The following is a 17,297-nucleotide window of genomic DNA, read 5'->3' as shown; positions in this document are numbered from 1 at the left end:
AACAAGCTCATGAAAAATCTAACAAACTAGTTTAGTGAAACGTATAATCTTTTGCAAAACAGAAGTGGAAGCAACCATTAAAGAATATTACAGCTGAGCAGTCATGGGTAAATGTGTTTGAAAGCTCATTAAAAGAGGTAATTTAACCAGTGAAAAAAAAAGAGAAAAATCCTTATGACCTCTACAATCAGAGAAGACATTTCATATTTTTAATTTCTGCATGTCAGTTTAAAAATATTAGATATAAAAATATGTCTCTTAAGCAAAAGTTTTCTTACATTCACTTTCTTGTTTTTCAGCAAAGAAATCTGATTGCCATAGACTTCCACTTGCACTGACTTCACATAAGAGACTTTGGTGTTGGCACCTCTGTGTTCATTTGTTGTGGACACGTGAAAGTATGGAAGCCCCTGAGAGACGTTGCACAATTTCGAGAGGGTGTAAGAGCAATTTCCCATAAAATTATGAACTCTGTGGTCAAAAGTGTTATAATGTGGATCCCCAGAGGCACTGCAGGAAGCACGGCCTGGGAAGAAAGAAAGATAGAATAATTCCTTCTGAATCTCTAACAGACTTCTGCAGCCACTGTGCCCCCATCAGACGTGTCATCTTACTTTGTAATTGCTGCTCAGATATAACAGTGATGGCATCAGTAAGCAACAGAGTACAAGAGTCAGGCAAACTTTCCACAGAAAAAATGCCATTCTACTGTAACTGGAAGTCACCTAGATACTGTCACAACTCCTGAAGGTCATACCACCTGATTCAGGGTAAAGTAAATAGAGATCCACCATCTGCAGCTTGAGATCAGGACTCAAACTGAATCATGCGCATTCAGATAAATAGGATTTTAAAGCCTACAACTGCCTTGAGACTGAAATCAAGACATTCCAAAGCCCAGCCCACATTCTTGTCTTTAAAGCCATAAAGAATCAGTACCTCTGTGTACCAGAAATCTATGCTGGAGGTTGAAGCAGAAATATGAGCAAGATGTATCATATGGATATGAGGACATCAGTATACAAGGCAGAGCAGTGAGTGTTTCATGTCCAAGTCTGAAAGGCTATTTCAAACTGAATGGAAAGAACCTACTCAAAACCTTTTCATGACTAGTTAGCCAGAATGAACTGGTGCACTATCAGCCATCTGGGGTTCTGCACTCACATCGATTATGGAATCTCTATTGAACAATGTATACATGATACCTCCTAGCCAGTGATAATACGTACAGATTGAGGTCTTTGGTGTCTGTGTGTGTGTCTGTGTGTGTGTGCACATACTGGGTAAAGTCTTGAGTGTTAATAAGAAACAGCCTTTTTAAAGCTCCAAAAAGAAAATCTTACCACCAAATCTTAGGGAAGTTAAGCTTGCAGATGTATTATGGACTTTATCAAAAAGAAAAGATTCTCTGCTTTTAAGTAGTATATTAAAAAATTACTTATAGTCACAGTTGTGTCTACATGTGAACCCTAACTGCTATTCACAAAAACTATCAAAACTTTGGGAACTATATGTATAGCTAACATCACAAAACGGGAAGAAAACCAAACTGAGGGCTTATACTCCTTTGTACCTAACAAGCAGACATATGTAGAAGGATTGGTGAGTAGAAATTAGAAGAAAAAAAGAGTTCAAAAATCCTTAAACTTACATTTTAGCGTATTTCTAAGTACGAAAATGACAATAAAATCAATGACTTAACATTTTCTAGCACAACGTAAGAGGATAATTCCAAAAATAAAAAGTGAACTCAGATGATTAAAAACAAAATTAAAACTAAAAGAAAAACGATGAAAAAGGACATGCAACATACTACAAAGGTATCTATAATATACATGCATTACAAAATATAAATGTACGTATAACAACTGAAAATATGGCAAAGAAAATGGCTATTTAAACATTTACATAAAAGGTAGCAAATATGGATGGAGGAATAAAGCACCAGGAAGATAGTCCACCCTTCCCAAACACCCCAGCGTCCCAGCAACAGGAGACCAGGGCAGGGATCCAACAATGACCCCTCAGAAAGAGCCCCACCAATCACGCTGTGCCCGACCAGTGCGCTGGGGTGACACAAGGAGAAGCTCAGCCTCTCCACTACAGCTGCTCCGTGCCTCGGCTGCGGGCCACAACGAACACAACCTGAACAGTTAACCCCCAACAGCAAAAGATACGGATGCGGAACCGCAGTACCTGAGCTCGGCCCGGCTGTTGGGGACACTGTATGTGGAGGCTGTGTTGTGCTGTCTGGCAAGCTGCTCGTGGGTTCTGGTGCTGAGGGACCTGCAGCAAGACAGAGGGGGAGCAGATCTGCATCAGCATGGGAGTTTTGCTCCAGGCACCTTGGCCACCCTTCCCAAACACCCCAGCGTCCCAGCAACAGGAGACCAGGGCAGGGATCCAACAATGACCCCTCAGAAAGAGCCCCACCAATCACGCTGTGCCCGACCAGTGCGCTGGGGTGACACAAGGAGAAGCTCAGCCCCTCCACTACAGCCACTCCATGCCTCAGCTGCGGGCCACAACGAACACAACCTGAACAGTTAACCCCCAACAGCAAAAGATACGGATGCGGAACCGCAGTACCTGAGCTCGGCCCGGCTGTTGGGGACACTGTATGTGGAGGCTGTGTTGTGCTGTCTGGCAAGCTGCTCGTGGGTTCTGGCGCTGAGGGACCTGCAGCAAGACAGAGGGGGAGCAGATCTGCATCAGCATGGGAGTTTTGCTCCAGGCACCTGGGCCACCCTTCCCAAACACCCCAGCGTCCCAGCAACAGGAGACCAGGGCAGGGATCCAACAATGACCCCTCAGAAAGAGCCCCACCAATCACGCTGTGCCCGACCAGTGCGCTGGGGTGACACAAGGAGAAGCTCAGCCTCTCCACTACAGCTGCTCCGTGCCTCGGCTGCGGGCCACAACGAACACAACCTGAACAGTTAACCCCCAACAGCAAAAGATACGGATGCGGAACCGCAGTACCTGAGCTCGGCCCGGCTGTTGGGGACACTGTATGTGGAGGCTGTGTTGTGCTGTCTGGCAAGCTGCTCGTGGGTTCTGGCGCTGAGGGACCTGCAGCAAGACAGAGGGGGAGCAGATCTGCATCAGCATGGGAGTTTTGCTCCAGGCACCTGGGCCACCCTTCCCAAACACCCCAGCGTCCCAGCAACAGGAGACCAGGGCAGGGATCCAACAATGACCCCTCAGAAAGAGCCCCACCAATCACGCTGTGCCCGACCAGTGCGCTGGGGTGACACAAGGAGAAGCTCAGCCCCTCCACTACAGCCACTCCATGCCTCAGCTGCGGGCCACAACGAACACAACCTGAACAGTTAACCCCCAACAGCAAAAGATACAGATGCGGAACCGCAGTACCTGAGCTCGGCCCGGCTGTTGGGGACACTGTATGTGGAGGCTGTGTTGTGCTGTCTGGCAAGCTGCTCGTGGGTTCTGGCGCTGAGGGACCTGCAGCAAGACAGAGGGGGAGCAGATCTGCATCAGCATGGGAGTTTTGCTCCAGGCACCTGGGCCACCCTTCCCAAACACCCCAGCGTCCCAGCAACAGGAGACCAGGGCAGGGATCCAACAATGACCCCTCAGAAAGAGCCCCACCAATCACGCTGTGCCCGACCAGTGCGCTGGGGTGACACAAGGAGAAGCTCAGCCCCTCCACTACAGCCACTCCATGCCTCAGCTGCGGGCCAAAATGAACACAACCTGAACAGTTAACCCTCAACAGCAAAAGATACGGATGCAGAACCACAGTACCTGAGCTCGGCCCGGCTGTTGGGGACACTGTATGTGGAGGCTGTGTTGTGCTGTCTGGCAAGCTGCTCGTGGGTTCTGGCGCTGAGGGACCTGCAGCAAGACAGAGGGGGAGCAGATCTGCATCAGCATGGGAGTTTTGCTCCAGGCACCTGGGCCACCCTTCCCAAACACCCCAGCGTCCCAGCAACAGGAGACCAGGGCAGGGATCCAACAATGACCCCTCAGAAAGAGCCCCACCAATCACGCTGTGCCCGACCAGTGCGCTGGGGTGACACAAGGAGAAGCTCAGCCTCTCCACTACAGCCGCTCCGTGCCTCGGCTGCGGGCCACAACGAACACAACCTGAACAGTTAACCCCCAACAGCAAAAGATACGGATGCGGAACCGCAGTACCTGAGCTCGGCCCGGCTGTTGGGGACACTGTATGTGGAGGCTGTGTTGTGCTGTCTGGCAAGCTGCTCGTGGGTTCTGGCGCTGAGGGACCTGCAGCAAGACAGAGGGGGAGCAGATCTGCATCAGCATGGGAGTTTTGCTCCAGGCACCTGGGCCACCCTTCCCAAACACCCCAGCGTCCCAGCAACAGGAGACCAGGGCAGGGATCCAACAATGACCCCTCAGAAAGAGCCCCACCAATCACGCTGTGCCCGACCAGTGCGCTGGGGTGACACAAGGAGAAGCTCAGCCCCTCCGCTACAGCCACTCCATGCCTCAGCTGCGGGCCACAACGAACACAACCTGAACAGTTAACCCCCAACAGCAAAAGATACGGATGCGGAACCACAGTACCTGAGCTCGGCCCGGCTGTTGGGGACACTGTATGTGGAGGCTGTGTTGTGCTGTCTGGCAAGCTGCTCGTGGGTTCTGGCGCTGAGGGACCTGCAGCAAGACAGAGGGGGAGCAGATCTGCATCAGCATGGGAGTTTTGCTCCAGGCACCTGGGCCACCCTTCCCAAACACCCCAGCGTCCCAGCAACAGGAGACCAGGGCAGGGATCCAACAATGACCCCTCAGAAAGAGCCCCACCAATCACGCTGTGCCCGACCAGTGCGCTGGGGTGACACAAGGAGAAGCTCAGCCCCTCCACTACAGCCACTCCATGCCTCAGCTGCGGGCCAAAATGAACACAACCTGAACAGTTAACCCTCAACAGCAAAAGATACGGATGCAGAACCACAGTACCTGAGCTCGGCCCGGCTGTTGGGGACACTGTATGTGGAGGCTGTGTTGTGCTGTCTGGCAAGCTGCTCGTGGGTTCTGGCGCTGAGGGACCTGCAGCAAGACAGAGGGGGAGCAGATCTGCATCAGCATGGGAGTTTTGCTCCAGGCACCTGGGCCACCCTTCCCAAACACCCCAGCGTCCCAGCAACAGGAGACCAGGGCAGGGATCCAACAATGACCCCTCAGAAAGAGCCCCACCAATCACGCTGTGCCCGACCAGTGCGCTGGGGTGACACAAGGAGAAGCTCAGCCTCTCCACTACAGCTGCTCCGTGCCTCGGCTGCGGGCCACAACGAACACAACCTGAACAGTTAACCCCCAACAGCAAAAGATACGGATGCGGAACCGCAGTACCTGAGCTCGGCCCGGCTGTTGGGGACACTGTATGTGGAGGCTGTGTTGTGCTGTCTGGCAAGCTGCTCGTGGGTTCTGGCGCTGAGGGACCTGCAGCAAGACAGAGGGGGAGCAGATCTGCATCAGCATGGGAGTTTTGCTCCAGGCACCTGGGCCACCCTTCCCAAACACCCCAGCGTCCCAGCAACAGGAGACCAGGGCAGGGATCCAACAATGACCCCTCAGAAAGAGCCCCACCAATCACGCTGTGCCCGACCAGTGCGCTGGGGTGACACAAGGAGAAGCTCACCCCCTCCAATAGTGCTGCCCTAGCCATGCTAATGGGCCTCTTAGCCATGGGCTGCAATAAAGTGAAATGAACAACTACAATAGACAGGAAATGATGGGGCTGGTATATAACGACAAAAAAAGCTGTGACTGGGAAACCACAGTACCTGAACTTGTTCCAGCTGTTGGTGGTGATGGCGTCTTTGAAGGCTGTGCTGTGCGGTCCGGCAAGGGATTTGTGGGTGTTGTTGCTGATGAACCTCCTGTGAGAAAGAGTTGGGGGAGATGTGTGACTAGGCACAGGATGCAGTACTGGGCCACATGTCACTGCCGAATTCCTGGTGCTGCCAGATGACCAGCTACAGCTGGTAACATTGACGGAGCGATGCTTCCCTATGCAGGAAACAAACCTGGGCAGTATCCCTTCTCGATGGACAGATCATCCAATGCTACATCGCTCCGGAAATCTTCACCCCATTCTCCTTCCAGGACAATCTAGGGAAAGGGTTGGTTTCCAGCATTAGCTCCAGCCGTACACATGAAGCGCCATTTCAAAGCACGGTCCACCTCAGAGGGTGGTCGGAGCCCCTACCCTACCTGCATGTTTCCCGTGCTGTGCACCGTGACCTCTCCCAAGTTCCATCTGTCCCCATGGTTCCCAACACTGCTCCAGATCATCACTAGCTCTTCGTTCTTAACCACGTACACCCGCAAGGCCATTGTTTCAGCCACTCCATACATGTGATACCAGAAGCGGAAGCAGTGCGGTCCTTCTGAACTGCACACCGGACTGACCAGATGAGCCACAGAACCGGGGAGGGCATTGCTGCCTTGCAGGTAGATGTAGTAGCCGTCTGAAACAAAGCGCAAGCCACACTGACATGCACCATCAAACCTGGACAAAGCACTCGGGAACAACCCAAGCACTGGCTCGGCAGCACTCCCTGCTGCAGCTCAAGGCAGGCGAGGGTGGGGAGAGCAAACAGATGTCACATCCTTCTCTAGCCACAAACACCCAGCCTTGAGTCTGCCTATGGACCATGCTCTCTGTGGGCAATGCCAGATGGACGGTTTCGGCTGGGAAACAGCATCGCTTCCGTCTCTCCAAAGCATCGCCGCAATCCTAGCGTGACTCGGCAGCTTTCGGACCCCTTCACTGTTGGTTTCTAGAGAAGCCAGCGTCTCCTGACAGACACCCATTCCTCCTGCCCTGAGAGAGTCTGGCCATCAAGCTTTGCATTACTCTCCCCCTCGCACAGTAGATCCTTGCCTGCCCTGGCGGTACCGCAGACTGATTCCTAGGGCTGCAAGGCTTCCCAAAGCAAGGGCCTGGCCCTGGGGAAGGCTGCCACAAGCAGCTCCGGATCAAGCCCAGGAAGTACGTGGCCTGTATTTCCTGCCAGAAAAGGCTCCTCGCCCTCTCCCCAGGGATACCCCTCTGCCTGAAGGACTACCACGTACCAGCTGCTCTTCTTACCTCCTGTTGTGTGGTCATAGGAAGGGCCGGTATCTGGCGAGGGTGTTGGCCCCTTGTGCCTTATCCACTCAATGCTGCTGTAGTTCGCCTGTTCCCACTCACAGAAGTCAACATCAAAAGTGCAGGAGAAATTGCAGGCTGCAAGGGAAGCTGGATATGGTACAGAAAGAAAAGCAGAATTTCTACAGTGAGGGCGGGGCCACCTTCTCCCTGTGCCCTGGCAGGGCCACCTACATCCCTGGCATGCTCACGGCCAGGAGAGGATGGCCAGCTAACTGGAAGCATGGGGTGCGCCAGCATAGCAGAGGGAAAACTGCAGACAGACAGGCTGGGAAGCAAGGTCGTTCCCAGATTAGCAGCTTCATTCTGAGTGTCCCAAGGCGTTCACTAATCAAGATTGCCTCCCTTCTCCCCCTCCCGCGTCTGGTTCTCCCTTCCTCTCTCCACCCCGCTGGTCCTGGGTGGTACCTCGCTAAGCCTTACAGAAGGTAGAGCCTCAGCCATGGTCAGGATGTTACCAGTGACTCACTACAACTCTAGGACTTTTCTGACGGCCCCTCGTCAGCTGCACTTCATGTACAGAGGAGGGACAGTAGGCAGTACGGCCTTGACCACTCTTGCCTGGCAGCGCGTTTCCATCCCAGCCAGCAACAGTCAGGCAATGGCCTGCCTTCCCAATGCTCAAGAAGCTGCTGACAGCACACCCTGGACAGGCCGCTCCAGAGCCACAGACAGGCAGCGCTGCGCAGAACGCTTTGGGCAGGACGCGGCGGGGAACAGAGGTAAGGCCTTTGCGGACTGCCAGGCCGGAAAGGGTTGTGTCAACCCATCAGAGCTGCTGCAACATGGTGGGGCTCCTGGATCTTAACCCTTAGGCTTGACTGCCCTGGAGCCAAGGGACTACAGCTACTCACATCCACAGAGTATGTGCAGGGACACTCTTACCGCTCGCTCTTGAAAACAAACACAAACGGGACATTTACCACAGACAGTGCCAGCGCTCCAGTCTCCCAGAGTGACTCCTGCCTGGGTGCAGGCGGTAGCGTAGGCCTCCAGGTCATTGCACAGCTGCTCTGTGCTGCCACCAGTGGCACACTGGTCATAGACACAGCTCTCAAAGTACGATTTGGGCGGCAGAACCGCATGGCATGGCTGGAACGGGCCGCCAAGCTCTGCGAGGATTCCACACTGCTTGTTAGCTGCCTCCTCCTGGGAGGGGGAGCAGGACACAGGCGGGAAGATGGCTGGGTCACACCTACAAAGCAGATGCATACCTCTGAGGTCACGCAGCCTGTGAGCCCCAGCCACACCATTTCCTGACTTCTTCCCCATGCAAAGCCTCAGCCTTTGGAGTCCAGATCCCTTGCCAAGAACCACCCCCTCCCCCCTCCCCCCTCCCCCCATTTCATTTGCAAGGGTTAGGAACACAGCCCACAGCCCGCAGTCACCATTCTCCTCTGTGGCATCAGGCAGACCGAAACAATGGGCTGAGACGGTTGGCATCACAACAGCTCAGGAAGAGCATCCCCCCCACCCCCCCGACCACTCTCTCTGGGGTCAGGAATGGTGACTGTGCAGAGTGGGATGCAGGGCCCCAAACAGAGGTCACCAAGGACCCCAGAGCACAGCACCTACGGGGAGAAAGCACCATGAACCCCAACCGCACAGTGGGGACCTGACACCAGCTCTAGTGAGCTAGCCCTCAGGGGAAAGGGGAACAGCCACACAGCTGGGATCTGTTTGCACACAGGACACCCCAGAGGTGGATGAAGCAGAGCGGGGCAGACACAAGGGCCACAGGTCTGCTGCTCTGGAGCCTCTACCTGATCTTGCAGGCCTTCCCACAAGGCCTCCTCTCTGCGGGCTCGCCCCTGCCATTCCCAGCCCTCCCTCCTTGTTCCACCCACAGCTGCCAGCTCCCAGGCTCCCCTTCATCCGTCATCCACGCTACAGGACAAGGACTCACGGCCAATCATTGTCCGGCACCATCCAGCTGGCTCCAAAGTCATTGAAATCAGGCACTATCACCCCGTCGGGTCTCATGAAGTCGTCCTGCTGGCTCCCGGTGTACGTCCCACACAGTCCACACAGCTTGCCCTTGTGCTTCTCAGACACCCTCACCAGGAGCTCGTGGTCCCCGTTGAACTGCAGCTGCAGGCCCAGCCTGGTAGAAACTTGCACGTAGGAGCCACTCAGGGAAACGGTCACGCTGGGGATAGGAGAGGCAGGCAGGGAGGCCAGAACACCATTGATCTGAATACGGGAGAGAGAGGGAGAGAGAAACATAAAGAGGTGCCCTCCACTCAAAAGTCAGTGCTCTTCCCTGCCACGGTGCCAGCGCCCAGGGAGTCAGAAGCGCTGATGGCACGGCAAACCCTGCCCGGACGTACGAGGACAGCAGCTACTCTACATACGGCGCACACAAAGCTCAGGCAAGCAAGCAGAAAATCTGCTGCTGTGCTTGCAGTCATATCCTCCCCACTCAGAGACCCACCACGCTCTTCCACGAGCATGCCAGCAGGCTCAGGGAATATCGAGCACTTCTTGGGGACTCAAGTATTCAAGCTGATTCCCTGAAAGGAAACCGGGTGGGGAAAGCAACCGAGAAATGGTACTTTGGAAGACGGCTGTTCCCAGGTCTAAAAATGAGGGGCTTACGTAGACTGCCTTGTTCTTCTGCAGTACGATGTGGAGGCCTTCCACAGACAGCGCCACAGAGTTAAGAGCTGTCCAGCTCTGGCTGCCCCGATGCTCATTGCGGGTGGTGACCGTGAACCCAACGGAGGAGTTGCCGCAGCCCGTCACCACTGTGTAGTTGCAAGAGCCCTGGAAGTGGTGGAGCTTCCCATCGAAAGTGCTGTAATGCGGGTCTCCGTAGATGTGGCAGAGAGCAGTGCTGGCCGGGTAACAGCCCCTGTGGCCATTCTGGATCTTGCAGACCTCATCCTCACCACAGGACAACGCGGAGCAAACCATCTGGCCGTTGGCTTCACACCGGCACTGGCGAGCGCAGTTCTCGCTCACAAAGTGCTCGCCTTCCTGCAGGCAGGGAAACACACAGCACAAGCGCATCAGGCAGGGAAACAGAGGAAAACAAGTGCCCTGGGAGGGGAGCAAGCTGGGGCAGGGCTTTCACTCACGCGGTAGTAGTTGCCCTCAAAGAGGCAGCCACAGTGGGCCTCGGGCACACAGGTGTCTCCGCTGACCAAGAAGCCAGAGGTGCACGCACAGCCCTCCACGCAGGGCTTGGAGCAGTTCTGTGGGGCTTGTTGGTCGAGGCAGGTGGCAGGACAGCCGGTCATGCAAGGGTCATAGTAGCTGTTGGCAGGGCACAGCAGGGCTGCAAGGCGATGGGGACAATTAGGACCAGAAAAGCCCTCAAGAAATGGCTACTTTCTGGGAAAGGGAAGGCTAGAGAATTGGCGAGAAATGCTGTGGCCACAGGTTGGCGCACAGGAGGTGGCAAGTTTTCCTCTGGGAAGTCCAAGGTAGGTACTCACGGCAGAAGGTGGCATTCCTCCAGGGAAGAAGAGTCACACCCGCTGCCTGGCACGCGTCAGCATAGGCTTCCAGAGCACTGCACAGGACCTCCTGACTACCGTTCAGGGCACAAAGGTCATAGAAGCAGCTCTCCAGGTAGCTCTGGGGGTTGATCACAGCATGGCAGTTCTCAAAAGAGCCGGGCCTGGAGGTCAGCATGCCGCAGAACCCGTCCGAGTGGTAGAGCTTCTCCTCTTCTGCACTGCAGGGTGCGGGGGGCACGGGGACACCGCAAGAGGGGTCGTCGTCTGGGACCTGCCAGCTCTCTCCCAGCGCGTTGGAGTCTGCGGCTTGCTGCCCGTTGGGCATCATGTAATCGTCCTCTCCCCGGCTGTTGAAGTTCCCGCACATGCCACAGGTCAGGTTGAAGTAGGTCGTGGGCACCTTCACCTCCACCGAGTGGTCGGTGTCATAGGACACTTTCAGGTTGAAGTCTGTCTCCAGGCTGATGTAGCGGCCGCTCCTGCTCACTGTGACGGCGCCTCCCGCTGCTCTCACCGGCAGGGTCTGGCGCACCCCGTTGACCTAGGGCAGACACACCCCAATGGGCCCCGGACTTGTACGCAGCCTCCCTGAGGCCTCCCTCGTGGGGAAAACAGGCCCCAGAACCCAGCACAGCACACCGGTGCCCTCGCTCCCCTCACACGCGGGCACCCCTGAGGCTTGGCCAGCCCTGCCTCTTCTCAGCACTGCGCGGGGGCCTGTATTCAACACCGGCCACATTCCCTCTTTCCCTCTTCCTCCTCCAGCCCTTCCACAGCGGAAACACTGTGGAGACAGCGCCCCAGCAGTTTACGGGGAGCCCGCCCCGGCCTGAGACAAAAGGGTCCGGTTTGGGCAAGACCCTGCCAAGAAAAGCCACCCCCATCTTGCAGCCACACCACCCTCATGCCAGCCCAGCTCCCTACCAGCACTTGGCTCTGCTCGTTCTTGACAATTGCAATGCGTTCTCCGTACACCTCAACCAGGACTTCGCGCACGTAGGACACGCTGGGGTTCCCACGATGCTCGTTCTTGGCCTCAATATTGAAGTAGGGCAGGGAGGTGGCATTGGAGCACACTTTGGCCAGGGTGTAGCTGCAGTTCCCCATGAAGTCGTGCCACACGTTGTCAAAGCTGTTGTAGTGAGGGTCCCCATGCACGTAGCAGATGCCGTAAGAGGACAGGAAGCAGCCGGGTTTCCCGTTCTGCACCCCACAGTACTGGCCTGCCGGGCAGGAGGCACTGGAGCACTGGACTTTGCTCCCCCGCCCTGGACACATGCACTTCGAGGAGCAGGTGTTGTCCGTCCAGAACTCTGAGCCCACGGGGTAGTGCTGCCCGTTGTGCCAGCACCCGCACTGCTGGCTGGGCACGCATCGGTCATTGTAGAGCAGGTACCCGCTGTCGCACACACATCCCTCCACGCATGGCAGGCTGCAACTAACAGGAGCCATAGGGTCAAAACACGTAGCAGGACAGGCTGCAGCACATGGCTCGTAGTGGCTGTTGGCAGAACACTTGATGGCTGTGGAGAGAAATGGAATACCACGGAAATCATCAGGATTCCTCCACACAGAGTCCCCCTTATGTCAGCAAGCACTAACTGCATATTTAGGCAACTAATTCCCACCAGCTGGCACCTTATAATGCCTCCTGCATATGAATTCAACTGACAAAGGGTCCTCCCACAGTCATCAGCCAGCACAGAGAAATGGCATTTTTTCCTCCTTTCTAACCCACTTTCCAAGGACAAATGCAGCCCCTGAACCAACGACACTGTGGCCCAACAGGGTCAGCAAAACAATGCATCTCTGTGTGCTGACTCACGGCAGAATGTTGCGTTCCTCCACGCGGGGATCTTCACACCAAGCGACTGGCAGGCGTCCACGTAGGACTGCAAACTGTTGCACAGGGCCTCGCGATCCAGCCCCAGCTCACACAGGTCGTAAAGGCAGGTGTCGAAGTAACCGCTGGGGCTCAGGACAGCATGGCACAACTCAAACAGGCCACTGGTGTCAGTGAGGAGTCCGCAGAAGCGGCTGCTGGCAATGACTTGCTTGTCCGTATCGTTGCAGGCCGGGCTGGGGATTGGTCCGGGTGAGCAGCTGTGGGAAGGGAGGGAGAAGGGCCCCTGGGTTATCTGTGGGCTTCTCCTAGTGTCTCACCCTCCCCACCACGCCTGACACATTCCCAGACCTGCCGGGGGCCACGCACCTGCTATCGTTGGACACCTGCCAGCTGTTGCCCAGGCTGGTGGAGTCTGGCTCCAGCACTCCCTCCGGGTTCAGGAAGTCATCTGCTGCCACCCCGTTGTAGTTCCCACACATGCCACAGACCTTCTGCCCAAAGGTGCTCGGAAGCGTCACCTCCACCCGATGCTCCCCATCAAACTTCACTCTCAAGCCAAAGTCTGTTGAGACCACGGTGTAGAACCCGCTGGACGAGACCCGCACGCCTGCTGATGGGGTGCAGGGCACGACCTCTTCCACTCCGTTGACCTGGAAGGACAGAAGACAAGGCAGGGTTGCTGCAACCCATTCGGCACGCCTCTCTCCCCTCGCACTGCCCCACCGTCGCTCCCCCTTGGGCTTACCGTCACCACTCCGCCCTTCCCCAGCCGTATCCGCTGGCCAGACACATCAACGTCCACGTACTGGACGTAGGACACGCGAGTGTTGCTTCCCCTGTGCTCGTTGGCTGCTTCCACGTTGAAGTAGGGCAGTGAGCTGTTGCTCTCGCACAGCTTGGAGAGGGTGTAGGTGCAGGTGCCCATGAAGTGGTGTATTTGCTTGTCGAACGTGTGGTAGTGAGGGTCTCCTTCCACCACACAGGTCCCTGACAGAAGGAAGGCCAGGGGAAGCGTTCCATCAAACAGCTCCTGCCGCCTCTTCGCCCCTGCCCACCCTGCACAAGGCACTGCAGCCCCATGACTGCTCTACTCTACTCACCTGAGCCTGGCAGGGGCGTTGGTGTCGGATTCCCTGTCGAAGATGGGGCGGTGCTGGGGCTTGGTGATGGCGTAGTCACATTGCCTAGGAGAGAGACAACGCACGTGCAAACGCACTCCTCCCTCACAAGCTCCTTTTCAGGGCAGAAACTAAACAGACTGCCTCAACAAGCAATCACTTTCCCTCAAGCCACCCTTCCCCATGCAGGAAACAAACCTGGGCAGTATCCCTTCTCGATGGACAGATCATCCAATGCTACATCGCTCCGGAAATCTTCACCCCATTCTCCTTCCAGGACAATCTAGGGAAAGGGTTGGTTTCCAGCATTAGCTCCAGCCGTACACATGAAGCGCCATTTCAAAGCACGGTCCACCTCAGAGGGTGGTCGGAGCCCCTGCCCTACCTGCATGTTTCCCGTGCTGTGCACCGTGACCTCTCCCAAGTTCCATCTGTCCCCATGGTTCCCAACACTGCTCCAGATCATCACTAGCTCTTCGTTCTTAACCACGTACACCCGCAAGGCCATTGTTTCAGCCACTCCATACATGTGATACCAGAAGCGGAAGCAGTGCGGTCCTTCTGAACTGCACACCGGACTGACCAGATGAGCCACAGAACCGGGGAGGGCATTGCTGCCTTGCAGGTAGATGTAGTAGCCGTCTGAAACAAAGCGCAAGCCACACTGACATGCACCATCAAACCTGGACAAAGCACTCGGGAACAACCCAAGCACTGGCTCGGCAGCACTCCCTGCTGCAGCTCAAGGCAGGCGAGGGTGGGGAGAGCAAACAGATGTCACATCCTTCTCTAGCCACAAACACCCAGCCTTGAGTCTGCCTATGGACCATGCTCTCTGTGGGCAATGCCAGATGGACGGTTTCGGCTGGGAAACAGCATCGCTTCCGTCTCTCCAAAGCATCGCCACAATCCTAGCGTGACTCGGCAGCTTTCGGACCCCTTCACTGTTGGTTTCTAGAGAAGCCAGCGTCTCCTGACAGACACCCATTCCTCCTGCCCTGAGAGAGTCTGGCCATCAAGCTTTGCATTACTCTCCCCCTCGCACAGTAGATCCTTGCCTGCCCTGGCGGTACCGCAGACTGATTCCTAGGGCTGCAAGGCTTCCCAAAGCAAGGGCCTGGCCCTGGGGAAGGCTGCCACAAGCAGCTCCGGATCAAGCCCAGGAAGTACGTGGCCTGTATTTCCTGCCAGAAAAGGCTCCTCGCCCTCTCCCCAGGGATACCCCTCTGCCTGAAGGACTACCACGTACCAGCTGCTCTTCTTACCTCCTGTTGTGTGGTCATAGGAAGGGCCGGTATCTGGCGAGGGTGTTGGCCCCTTGTGCCTTATCCAGTCAATGCTGCTGTAGTTCGCCTGTTCCCACTCACAGAAGTCAACGTCAAAAGTGCAGGAGAAATTGCAGGCTGCAAGGGAAGCTGGATATGGTACAGAAAGAAAAGCAGAATTTCTACAGTGAGGGCGGGGCCACCTTCTCCCTGTGCCCTGGCAGGGCCACCTACATCCCTGGCATGCTCACGGCCAGGAGAGGATGGCCAGCTAACTGGAAGCATGGGGTGCGCCAGCATAGCAGAGGGAAAACTGCAGACAGACAGGCTGGGAAGCAAGGTCGTTCCCAGATTAGCAGCTTCATTCTGAGTGTCCCAAGGCGTTCACTAATCAAGATTGCCTCCCTTCTCCCCCTCCCGCGTCTGGTTCTCCCTTCCTCTCTCCACCCCGCTGGTCCTGGGTGGTACCTCGCTAAGCCTTACAGAAGGTAGAGCCTCAGCCATGGTCAGGATGTTACCAGTGACTCACTACAACTCTAGGACTTTTCTGACGGCCCCTCGTCAGCTGCACTTCATGTACAGAGGAGGGACAGTAGGCAGTACGGCCTTGACCACTCTTGCCTGGCAGCGCGTTTCCATCCCAGCCAGCAACAGTCAGGCAATGGCCTGCCTTCCCAATGCTCAAGAAGCTGCTGACAGCACACCCTGGACAGGCCGCTCCAGAGCCACAGACAGGCAGCGCTGCGCAGAACGCTTTGGGCAGGACGCGGCGGGGAACAGAGGTAAGGCCTTTGCGGACTGCCAGGCCGGAAAGGGTTGTGTCAACCCATCAGAGCTGCTGCAACATGGTGGGGCTCCTGGATCTTAACCCTTAGGCTTGACTGCCCTGGAGCCAAGGGACTACAGCTACTCACATCCACAGAGTATGTGCAGGGACACTCTTACCGCTCGCTCTTGAAAACAAACACAAACGGGACATTTACCACAGACAGTGCCAGCGCTCCAGTCTCCCAGAGTGACTCCTGCCTGGGTGCAGGCGGTAGCGTAGGCCTCCAGGTCATTGCACAGCTGCTCTGTGCTGCCACCAGTGGCACACTGGTCATAGACACAGCTCTCAAAGTACGATTTGGGTGGCAGAACCGCATGGCATGGCTGGAACGGGCCGCCAAGCTCTGCGAGGATTCCACACTGCTTGTTAGCTGCCTCCTCCTGGGAGGGGGAGCAGGACACAGGCGGGAAGATGGCTGGGTCACACCTACAAAGCAGATGCATACCTCTGAGGTCACGCAGCCTGTGAGCCCCAGCCACACCATTTCCTGACTTCTTCCCCATGCAAAGCCTCAGCCTTTGGAGTCCAGATCCCTTGCCAAGAACCACCCCCTCCCCCCTCCCCCCTCCCCCCATTTCATTTGCAAGGGTTAGGAACACAGCCCACAGCCCGCAGTCACCATTCTCCTCTGTGGCATCAGGCAGACCGAAACAATGGGCTGAGACGGTTGGCATCACAACAGCTCAGGAAGAGCATCCCCCCCACCCCCCCGACCACTCTCTCTGGGGTCAGGAATGGTGACTGTGCAGAGTGGGATGCAGGGCCCCAAACAGAGGTCACCAAGGACCCCAGAGCACAGCACCTACGGGGAGAAAGCACCATGAACCCCAACCACACAGTGGGGACCTGACACCAGCTCTAGTGAGCTAGCCCTCAGGGGAAAGGGGAACAGCCACACAGCTGGGATCTGTTTGCACACAGGACACCCCAGAGGTGGATGAAGCAGAGCGGGGCAGACACAAGGGCCACAGGTCTGCTGCTCTGGAGCCTCTACCTGATCTTGCAGGCCTTCCCACAAGGCCTCCTCTCTGCGGGCTCGCCCCTGCCATTCCCAGCCCTCCCTCCTTGTTCCACCCACAGCTGCCAGCTCCCAGGCTCCCCTTCATCCGTCATCCACGCTACAGGACAAGGACTCACGGCCAATCATTGTCCGGCACCATCCAGCTGGCTCCAAAGTCATTGAAATCAGGCACTATCACCCCGTCGGGTCTCATGAAGTCGTCCTGCTGGCTCCCGGTGTACGTCCCACACAGTCCACACAGCTTGCCCTTGTGCTTCTCAGACACCCTCACCAGGAGCTCGTGGTCCCCGTTGAACTGCAGCTGCAGGCCCAGCCTGGTAGAAACTTGCACGTAGGAGCCACTCAGGGAAACGGTCACGCTGGGGATAGGAGAGGCAGGCAGGGAGGCCAGAACACCATTGATCTGAATACGGGAGAGAGAGGGAGAGAGAAACATAAAGAGGTGCCCTCCACTCAAAAGTCAGTGCTCTTCCCTGCCACGGTGCCAGCGCCCAGGGAGTCAGAAGCGCTGATGGCACGGCAAACCCTGCCCGGACGTACGAGGACAGCAGCTACTCTACATACGGCGCACACAAAGCTCAGGCAAGCAAGCAGAAAATCTGCTGCTGTG

At 56.1% G+C, this 17,297-nt stretch overlaps 1 protein-coding gene across 1 annotated transcript in view; it reads right to left on the bottom strand.

Moving 5' to 3' along the window:
* Window positions 1–358: 358 nt before the first annotated feature.
* Window positions 359–17,297, bottom strand: part of LOC112979363 (uncharacterized) — a 97,398-nt gene continuing 80,459 nt past the window's right edge. The window contains exons 118-145 of the mRNA XM_064517176.1: window positions 16,804–17,090; window positions 15,821–16,092; window positions 14,838–14,975; window positions 13,958–14,214; window positions 13,771–13,855; window positions 13,555–13,638; window positions 13,200–13,441; window positions 12,821–13,104; window positions 12,434–12,711; window positions 11,533–12,131; window positions 10,585–11,149; window positions 10,225–10,424; window positions 9,743–10,123; window positions 9,051–9,337; window positions 8,068–8,339; window positions 7,085–7,222; window positions 6,200–6,461; window positions 5,775–5,870; window positions 5,341–5,430; window positions 4,948–5,037; window positions 4,555–4,644; window positions 4,162–4,251; window positions 3,769–3,858; window positions 3,376–3,465; window positions 2,983–3,072; window positions 2,590–2,679; window positions 2,197–2,286; window positions 359–526 (exon numbers count right to left, since the gene is read on the bottom strand). Coding sequence (XP_064373246.1) covers window positions 487–526; window positions 2,197–2,286; window positions 2,590–2,679; window positions 2,983–3,072; window positions 3,376–3,465; window positions 3,769–3,858; window positions 4,162–4,251; window positions 4,555–4,644; window positions 4,948–5,037; window positions 5,341–5,430; window positions 5,775–5,870; window positions 6,200–6,461; window positions 7,085–7,222; window positions 8,068–8,339; window positions 9,051–9,337; window positions 9,743–10,123; window positions 10,225–10,424; window positions 10,585–11,149; window positions 11,533–12,131; window positions 12,434–12,711; window positions 12,821–13,104; window positions 13,200–13,441; window positions 13,555–13,638; window positions 13,771–13,855; window positions 13,958–14,214; window positions 14,838–14,975; window positions 15,821–16,092; window positions 16,804–17,090 — 5,577 coding nt within the window. The 3' untranslated portion in view covers window positions 359–486. The remainder of the gene's footprint in view (window positions 527–2,196; window positions 2,287–2,589; window positions 2,680–2,982; window positions 3,073–3,375; window positions 3,466–3,768; window positions 3,859–4,161; window positions 4,252–4,554; window positions 4,645–4,947; window positions 5,038–5,340; window positions 5,431–5,774; window positions 5,871–6,199; window positions 6,462–7,084; window positions 7,223–8,067; window positions 8,340–9,050; window positions 9,338–9,742; window positions 10,124–10,224; window positions 10,425–10,584; window positions 11,150–11,532; window positions 12,132–12,433; window positions 12,712–12,820; window positions 13,105–13,199; window positions 13,442–13,554; window positions 13,639–13,770; window positions 13,856–13,957; window positions 14,215–14,837; window positions 14,976–15,820; window positions 16,093–16,803; window positions 17,091–17,297) is intronic.

The sequence above is a fragment of the Dromaius novaehollandiae genome, chromosome 9, assembly GCF_036370855.1.
Source record: "Dromaius novaehollandiae isolate bDroNov1 chromosome 9, bDroNov1.hap1, whole genome shotgun sequence".
Classification (NCBI taxonomy): domain Eukaryota; kingdom Metazoa; phylum Chordata; class Aves; order Casuariiformes; family Dromaiidae; genus Dromaius; species Dromaius novaehollandiae.
The sequence above is the reverse complement of the archived record's forward strand: the minus strand, read 5'-3'. Positions and strand labels throughout refer to the sequence as shown.